General features: G+C 43.2%; 1 protein-coding gene across 2 annotated transcripts in view; it reads right to left on the bottom strand.

The window, feature by feature from the left end:
• Window positions 1-5,076: 5,076 nt before the first annotated feature.
• ETV5 (ETS variant transcription factor 5) overlaps window positions 5,077-9,662 on the bottom strand; it is a 61,605-nt gene continuing 57,019 nt past the window's right edge. The window contains exons 12-13 of one of the 2 annotated variants that reach the window (XM_023187668.2): window positions 9,357-9,458; window positions 5,077-6,130 (exon numbers count right to left, since the gene is read on the bottom strand). In XM_023187668.2, the coding sequence (XP_023043436.1) occupies window positions 5,909-6,130; window positions 9,357-9,458 (324 nt within the window). In that variant the 3' untranslated portion in view covers window positions 5,077-5,908. The remainder of the gene's footprint in view (window positions 6,131-9,356; window positions 9,459-9,662) is intronic. The other variant, XM_023187667.1, reaches the window with a different exon arrangement.

Here is a 9,662-nt window from a genome sequence, read left to right as displayed (position 1 = left end):
CTTCTCTTTCGTTTCTCACCTTCCATGTCCAAAACCTACTGGCTCTGTCTTACAAATGTATTCATATATGCTCTCTGTATGTCCTGACCCATGCCACCATCTCACCCCACCTGGATTACTGCAGCCTCCTACAACTTGGTCTTCTTCCTTCCTTCCTTGTTCCCTATGGTCTATATTCAACTTAGCAGTCAGAGTGATCTTTCAAAATACACATCAGATGATGTCACTTCTTAGCTCAAAAAACTCTAACAGCTAGACATAAACAGAGTAAACGCCAGAGTCCTTAAAAAGCCTACCCGGCCCCAGATGATACAACCCGTTACTTTTCTTTTAACCATATTCTGTCTGACTTCTGGATCCAGTTTCACAGTCCTTGTTATTCCATAAATATTCCAAGCATGTTCAAAGCTTCAGGGTCTTGCGCTTGCTCTTCCCCCTGCAGGGAATGCTTTTCCTTCCGATATCCATCTTGTAGCTACTTTTTTTGGTCTTTGCTCAACTGAGACCTTCCCTGACCTACCTCCCTACTTAAAATTGCAACCCTCCACTCCCACTACTCACCATTTCCTTTCCCTGATTTATTTTTTCCCATAGTACTTAATACTTAACAAATTCCATCATTTGTTTTTTTCCTCCCTTGCCCAGATGTAAGATCCTTGAAAGCAGAGATTTATTTCCCTCCACTAATCTTAGAGCAGTACCTGGCATAAACTAGGCACTATTTATTGGATGAGTAATACTCAGTATGTTATACCTTGTATTCTAGTTTCACCTGGAGAAATGTTTCCCCCACTAGATTGCTAGGAGCTGAAGGAGAGGGCGGGCTTCATTGTGACTCCCTCATCTCCACCTGCAAAGTGTCTACTACAGTGTCTTACACATCATAGATGATTGATACATGATAACTCAATGATGAAAGCACAGACTCACCCTTGTTTCACTCTAGGAAACAGGTCATCCAGGAGAGTCCGGCTAATTGTTAAAGGTAGGTGTCACAGACATCACTGATGCCAGCTCCATGTACCCTCAACCCCCTGAGCTAACTGCATCTGAAAACAGTTCCTAGCACACTGATTATCTGCGTCTACTCTCTTCTCTTCCTGATAGGATATATATTGAAGAGTTAACATCTCTGGGGATAACCTCCAACCAATAGGGGTAGGAGTTGGAGGATAAATGCCCCAGCCTCCCCAGCTTCTGGTCAACATGGTCTGGATAAGATGGTGTCAGTAGTGTTTAAGTATAGCATTTAAACATGTAAGAGGTTGTCACACAATTATTATACCACAAACAGGGCTTTTGCTTGAAAATGCCATGTAACTCATTTATGTTTAGCATCCAGCAGTGCCTGGCACCTAGCAGGTAGGTGCTCAGTGCATGACTGAAAATGAAGAAACATGCCCTTAATGGTGGAACTGAGCCATCTTCAGAGCTTGCTTAAAAATGGTGACTTGAGAATGGTGTTCTTAACTAGTTGTTAACTCTCCTACACACGCACACACCCCCCTTGACTTCCCTATGAAACTCCTTTCTTTCTCCCTTACTGCCTATGAGATCGGGGCAGTAGTACTTCATCAGTGCCCTCAGTGAACCTGGGAGGTTAGGCCAGATGGCCCCTGAGACCATCTAGTTAAACCCAGTCAACCACTGAACTGGGGCCAGAACCCAAATGTCTATATAGCCTCCATGGGACTAGTCCTCTTTCCACAGTAGCCACTGTGAAAAATCCAAAAAAGAAATTAATTTTGGAGGCTAACAGCCATGGCATCTTCAGACTCAATTTCAACAGTATTACTGTTTAAGAAAGGCTGCCAAAAAGATAATGGAGATGAAAAAGTGCTCTGTAAACTGTAAAGTGCTACCCAAAGCTTATCTGACTGCCAAGGTCAACAAACCCAGGCTTGGGTGTAGAGGCAGCGCTTAAAACTGGAGGAGCTGAGGCTGGTCATTCAAAGGGCCCCTTCTGAATGGGACACCAGTGTACTCGCTGGGATCAAAAGGACATAGCTGCTCGCCTGGTACCACCCTCACACCCTCCCCCTATTTTAAGTACAATACACTTATGCTGAATAGAATACTTAGACTATGTATTTGTACTAAACAATACTTACACTATGCATTTGTATTAAACTGATGATCTTTTGGACTTTTTTCCTTTCGTTTGTATTTCAGAGGCCACACATTGAGCAGCAGCCACCTGCACCGCTGGGCAATGAACTGCCTCTCCAAAGTTTCCAACCGTCTGGGTACATTAGTGTTTTTCTTCCACATTCGTTTACATTTGTCCCAGCTGCATTAGAATTTAGATTCTGCACATACTCTGGCTCTGAAAACCACATTCTTCTGTGCTCACACTACCTCTTTGTCATCTAACAACTGAATACGCATTGTTCCCCTGGCTTGGCTCATGAAAGGGGACCCTGATGAAGAGTAAACTGCCCATTTTCTGGGCTTCCTTATCCTAGCGCCCAACACTAGAAGGGCGGCAGTGTTTGGTGACCTCCTGCGTTAGGTTAACGATCTGGGTCTGGGCCCAGGCTGGATAACGAGCCCGTGAATAATGGGGAGCGGATTGTTAAAGCTTTATCATGGTGAAGCTGAGAGGCTGAGACGGCTTTTTCCTGCGCACTCCTGCCCCTTCTCCCCAAGCATCTTTTCTTAATCTGTCGAAGCTAATGGGGTTTATGTGGCAGACATTCATTCCTCACAAGTTCCAATTCAAGCGGCGGTGCACCGATTCGGTCTCGATGTTTCTACACTTAGAGGCTTGTAAAACAGTAAAGAAAGATAGCAGATAAACCGACAGAAAGCCTTCTGTTCTAGGCTTGAAAAAAGGCTCTGCTCTACTTCTCCACTGTAATAGGAGTCTTGAAAAGGCCAAATTAGAGGTGCAGAAAAAGGGTGAAATAAGAGCACTAAAAGCCATAATAATACTGTATACAACCCAGCAAACTTTATTTTCTTCCACGTATTTCCCGAGTGATATATATTTCAAGAGAAAAAGACAAACTTGGAGGAGAGGTTTTTATTGCTGCATGGCTAGAAAAAAACATAGTGGGCAAAACTTTCCTGAGCTTTTTTGGTTATTTACCAACCATTAATTGAATTTTTACTTGTCAAGAGCAAAACTTATTGGGGAAAAATTAGAAAATGAATGGTCTTAAGTTCTTATTGGTTTTCAATGTATTCACATAAGGGGCTGAGAATAATCCTGGGACTCAAAAGTCCTAGACTATTTTGTAATCTTTTCACACAACCCAAAGCCAAACATGGGCTATACTTTAAAATAAAAAAAAAAAAGTTATAACAATTGGTGGCTCGGTGGGCTCAAGGGGATGAAGCAATCTCAGCTTACCATTGGCTGGGAAGAGGATCTCTTGACTTTATACCTCTTTGGATTACATTTTTAGCTGGAGTTTAAGAGCAGTTGTCTATGTCTATTTCCAGCTAACAGAGTTCCCTAAACTACCCTCAATTCCACTGTCCACTGGTAAGGTTATATTGTTGAGAGGGCTAGGGTGGGGGCGGAGAGAAAGCCAGGGGGCTTTTGCCTGCTTTAAAATTAGACCAATGAGGGCAAGAAAGAGGCAGGTTCAGGTGCTTGGTAAACGAAAAGCAAACTTCTTTATTGTACACAGTACAGAATATAACGCAGCTTGGCAGGATGCATACGGCCCTGCGCAGGGGAAAGTATTTCAAATCAACTGGCAGGTTAAAGCCTTTCTGCACTGTAGACTTTCCACACTCTGGAAAAGAAGCAAACAAACAAACCCCAAAGAACCCCCGAAAAAACCAAAAACCATCCGGGAGGTGCATGAGTCCAATGGGAATGCAATGGTGATGCTGCTGTCCTATGCCCGGTGACAGCACAGGCCACGTAAGTTACAGCAGGGGAGGGGTAGCTCAGGCTACAGAGGATTATTTTCATATTGCTAAGACAGCATAAATCCATTCAAAAAAAAAAAAAAAAATCCAAACCAGGGTAAGTAAAGAAAGGAAAACCAAATCTATACAGCATTTACAACAAATAAATCTCTAGCCAGCTGGGGGTAAAATATGCATCTATGTATAGACTATGTGTAGGTTAAGAAAGCTATAAATATGGTTTAGAAAGAGTCCTTTGATTAGAGTACAATGCTAATTAAGGCCCAAGCTACAGGTTTACCACCTTTGTGGGCTAATTAGCTTCCAATAGAGGAGAATCTCATGTTTCCATAGCTATAAAGTGCACCCCTTACCCCTGTGAACCTCTTCACAAATGTGCTGTCGGTCATAAGGGGGACAGTTTGAGACTGTGGAGTGCTCCATCGATAGAAAAGCAGTTTAAACATGTGTCTCACACTCACCGAGTCAGCACTGCCTCCTTGACATACGAGGAACAGTGTAGTCCTTCTTAATGTGCTAAATGTCATGGGGAGCACAGAATTCTACCAGCAGAGCAGGCAGCAAGGTACCACCAGTAACTTTTCCTCTACTTTGAGCTCAACTTTCACGTAGCTTTCGCTTGGTTGTTTAAAACTTTTCCAATATAATACAGCAATGAGAATAATTTCTTTTTAAAAAAAGGCAGGAATCTAGAATGCTAGCACTGTTGCTTACCTGTCAGTTACACACGTAAGTCTCAAACCCTACTGAATCATACAGGTAGGGTCTAAAGTCCAAGATTTAAAGAAAAAGGAAAACAAAACAAACTGATGAAATGGAAATTGTCATCAGTCATGCCCAGGGAAGAATCCCAAGGGTTCTCACCAGGTGACCAGGTTTCCAAAGGACATGACACATGTTATATACATATGCTTTCCAGAGAGGGCATGTTAGTGAACACGGGGAACTATACACAGAGAATCTAAGCTTGTGTCCAGGCTGCCCTGCACACTTCAAAAATGTACAACTCAGGTGCAAATGTTCCATCAGGTTGTCTGGTGCAGAAAGCACAAAGCAGGCAACATGGCGGGCTTTCACATGGCCAAGGGGAAGCCTCAGCAAAGCCCCTCTCAAGCTGCAGTATCTTCATAAGTTGGCACGGCCCTGGCTAAAGGACACAGTGCACAGTTACCAAAAGGTTTTTGTTTTTTGTTTTTTTGCTTTAAATACCAAAACTACAAAAATCAGTTTATAAACTGTTTTTCCAAAACAACCACCAAAACAAAACAATCCCCCAAATCAAGGCAAAACAAAATACTGTCAAAAGTGTTAATCGCCCTTCTCCTAAAATAAAAGTCATTCACACTCAGCCATGTGATTGGGAAGAGAAAGGGTGCTTGCTCTACTTGGCGACCACATGGCTGATGGTTCCCAAGAGTAGCCATGGTTTATGATTTTGAGAACCATGGAGTGGGCTACAGCTGTTCTAACTGCCCCCCCTCTTTCTAGACAAGGGGTAATATTTCAGATTCAGCTAGAAGAGCTTTCCAATGTTTGAGATATATTTTTAACCCTTAATGGTTTGAGCCTCCCCAACTTAGCCTACTTACTTTTCTATGGGTTTGTGATTTTTCGACAAATTGTGCAAATCAGAGCCCTTCTATGTAAAGGCATTTAGTAGTCCATGATCGATGCAGATTGTCACATACTGTGTCCCGTTTTGCGGGTACTAACCTGAACAAGATATTGCTTTGCATATATTGTCCATGGTAAGGAGACTCCATTTTGATCTCTTCCCAGAAACCTCATCAGAATCAGAGTTGAGGCACCAGCCTTTTGGTGGTTTTTTGCCCCTCCCTGTTCCCACTCCCCAGCCAATGTATCTGTCTCTAAGGGTGCCAATCCAGAGATGACTTGGGTTCTCCAGATAATACTCAAAGGGCAAGCTTTAGGAACAGTCAAAAACACAAACAAAACCACTGCCCTCGTTTGCCTGAATGGGAACTGCTAGCTCTAGGGTTTGGCCACTCTGCCACTCAGAAACTTAGTAAGCAAAGCCTTCGGCATAGGGGAGGCTGCTGCAGCGGTCCATGTCCAGGAGGTAAGCAGGGCTGTCTTCAAAGTGGGTCAGCGGCAGGGTGTCCTCCTCGCTGAGGTGGCACTCGGACTCTGCCTTCAGGAACGGACGCTGGTTATCCGGGAAAGCCATGGAGAAGAGGGCATCTGGGTCACAGACAAATTTGTAGACGTATCGCTCTCCAGCCACCTGAGGGAGAAAACACACCTTACAGGGCCCAGTTGGAACAGGGCATGGGATCGGGCGAAGAGAACAAGGTATTCCTAAGTCACAAAGCCAGGGACCAAAGGAGAAGCTGATTACCCCCATCACTCAGACTTATTTTGAGAAATCCTGGGAACCTATTAGCTGCCAAGTATTTTACTGACACTACAGCAGTTAAAAAAGAAGGTACCTGAATTTCAAATTCACACTAGATGGACTCTTAAAAGAAAATTCCCACTTTCTGTCTTCCAGTGACAGCTTTGAAAGCATGGTTATACTGAGCCTGGAGTTTGGTGTTCCAAAAAAGTGTAAGGACTGATAGGTGCAAGGCAGAAGCCTGACCATATTTTTGGTCACCTTCGGAGTTTACAGTCTTCACAGTATGGCCTTGTTATTTTGAAAGGTTAGAAATCTGATGAGAGAGAGCCTGTGCAGAAGCCTTAAGTATGTTCCGAAGCAGAAGAGAATTGCTTTTGGCTTACCCTGCAGTTTTAAATGACTCATCACATGGCTCTGTCACACTGAGGGAACCGCTAACTACATTTCTGTGGGTTTTCTGCATTATAATATTAGAACCAGAAGGTCTTGGTTATTCAAGGGCCTCATGGTATGTGGCTGATGAGCCATCTGTGTCAATGGGATCACCTTCTCTCTGCTGGTTGTTTAGCAACAGTACAAGAGGCACCTAATACCGAAAATCAAACCCAGTAATTGGCTTCTGTCTGGAGACGCAGAGGGGCAAGGGAAGGCACCCAAATTCCTGATAAGATAAACATTTTAGATTTAAAAATTCAAACTGTTGAGTTTAATCTTGCCCTTCAGTCATTCTGCTGTGATTCTAAAATCTTTTTTTTAATTGAACAAGTATGGCTCTGCTTCCAAATCTCTATCAATCAACCATCTCTAGTTAGTGTTGTATGCCAGTTTTACCTTAAAGCCCAACCCTGAAAATTAGTTTGTGTGGAAGAGTGAGGCAGGAGAGCACAGTGGAAATAATCCTAGATCAGAAGCCAGGAGCTGCCAGCTTCCAGGCTTGGTTTAGTCACTAATGAGTCTTAACCTCTGTGAACCTCAATTTTCCCTTCAAAAATGGAGGGTATGGCACTACAGCTTTTCTAAGTCTCTCTACACACTGACGGGCTATCATTCACCTTTTAATCAGCTCTCATTTACTCGTGAGTCATATAAAAAATAAAATAATAACCCCTTCCTTACATTGGATGGCACATTATTATTTCTGAAATATTTTCAAATATATTACCCTGTGGGATTAAAGCAAGAATTATTATCTACATTTTTATTAGAAATAGAGGCTTTGGGAGATTAAGTGACTATCTACATTTTTATTAGAATAGAGGCTCTGGGAGATTAGGTGAGTTTCCTCAAATCATACAGCCAACAAATTGAAGTGTTAGGATCTGAGCCCACGAAGCCTCATTCCTGGGCCTTCCTGTACTCTTTGCTTATTTATTCTCAGAAATGAAGTTCTCTTCTACTCCCTTAGAAAACACAGAAGCTAGTCATAAAGACAGCTCATTTCCACTGGTTCAAGTTACTGTGTCCTGGGTTGCATCTCCCCGTGTTGGATGTGGAGTTGGGAACAGCAAAGGAATGATGGCTCTTCCCACCTGAACTTAGGATTTGACCTGATGATGTCAACTCTAAGGAGGACAGGGGACAATGTGGGGTGGCTGCTGATGGCTATGGCATTTCTTTTTGAGGTGATAAAACGTTCTAAAATTGATTGTGGTAATGGTTGTACAGCTCTGTGAAACCACTGGACCGTATACTTTTAAAAAAGGAGGGGTAGGGTAGCAGACCACCTGTCCTACAGCATTTAACTCTGTGTCAAGCACTGAAGTTAAACCTCAATTTCTAACCCAAGGGAGCTCATACTCCAGTGGGCGGTAGCAACAAGAAAGGAGTTATTTGAGACACAGTGAGAAGAGCAGTGGTAGGAACAAGTACTGGTGCCATCAGAAGCAGCAAAGGGGACCACCCAACCCAATCTGAAATGGAAAGGTGATGACTGAGACAGAAAACAAGGAAGGGCTGGCCAGGTACTGAGAGCATTAGGAATGTTCTAGGTCTTAAGGAGGATGTAATTTAACATGTGTTTTCCATTTTATGGTATGCTTGATAATGTACATGTATGTAACATGTATTCTCTGGCAAACAAATACTGCATTAAGGTAAAAGGTGGCTATGCTAGTGAAAGCCGTCAAGTTTGAGTGAAGAAACGAGAGCTGGGTGGTGACCAGAGTGGGAATAGCCTCAGAGGCTGTATGAAACACTAACAAGTCTCGAGTTTATCTAGAAAATCACAACGAGCTGTTGAGTATTTTTTAAGGTGGCGAGGAGAATATAGGGTCACATTATTACCTACCTATAAGAAAGAGGAATCCGGCTTCTTGTAGACAAGCTCTCAGCAGTTTTGCCCATATGCTTCTGCCAAGTTCATCTTATTGGCTACTGCCAGGTAGACTGCCTCAACATATAAATGACAGGATCTGGGCAACTGTACATTACGAATCTGGTAGCTAAGAAAGACTTGCCATCCCCATCTTCTACTTCTCCATGGGATGCTGAGACTGTGGCCCTCGCTACCTATCCCACTAAGATTTTTGTACTGATTTCCTCAAAATATGCTTCATCCTTTATTCCACAAAGAGCAACCTGCTACCAGGTGACTCTGCTGCCATTCTACAAACTTTGGGTTTTTAATTTGAGTTCCAGTTTCTGTAAGTCTGAAAGAAAAATCAGATGTTCTTATTCCTCTAACACTTCTGAGCGTATCAAACTAACAGATTTGGAAGTCTAGGTGTTTTAACAACTAGAGACTTCAACCAAGCTGTTGAAGTAGAGACCTTCAAGCTGATTCCCTGGAGTCCCTTTTGGATACAACAGTTGGCCTAAGTTTCTGGGAATTCTCATAGATAGAGGCAGTTTCGGGAAAACAGAGGAGCCTAATTTTCCACTGTGTGTCCTACATTCAACTTCTAGTTTCCACATACCCAAGAGCATGAAACGTACCCTATATCTCATTTGATTCTTGTCTCAAGTTTGTCTTCTCAAGACTGTTTCCTACCACAGAATCACTTAGGGGGCTAACATTTTCTCCTAGTGATGACCACCAGTCTCACTACAGAAGCCCTGGACTTTTTCCTTAAAAGAGACCAGAGTGGGCTAAGGGTCTTGTATAATGGCTCACCTTCTGCATGATGCCCTTTTCATAGTAATAGCGGAGAGAGCGGCTCAGCTTGTCATAGTTCATGGCTGGCCGGTTCTTCTGGATGCCCCAGCGCCGAGCAACCTGAAGAGACAGTACAGTGAAGAGCAATGAAAACGCATTCCCTGGGCCCTGTGTTCTCTCCCAATCCCAGCAGAGCCAGTTCTGTAACCTGATTGCTTTGGTCAATGATCCACTACTCTGACCTGGAAGCGAAGGCATTTAGCTCCTTCCAGACCAAACGTTCAACAAAGGTGATGATTCAGTGACGACTACTAAGAGGTGAGA

Source organism: Piliocolobus tephrosceles, chromosome 2 (genome assembly GCF_002776525.5).
Source record: "Piliocolobus tephrosceles isolate RC106 chromosome 2, ASM277652v3, whole genome shotgun sequence".
Classification (NCBI taxonomy): Eukaryota; Metazoa; Chordata; class Mammalia; order Primates; family Cercopithecidae; genus Piliocolobus; species Piliocolobus tephrosceles.
This window is presented reverse-complemented; position numbering and strand designations above follow the sequence as displayed.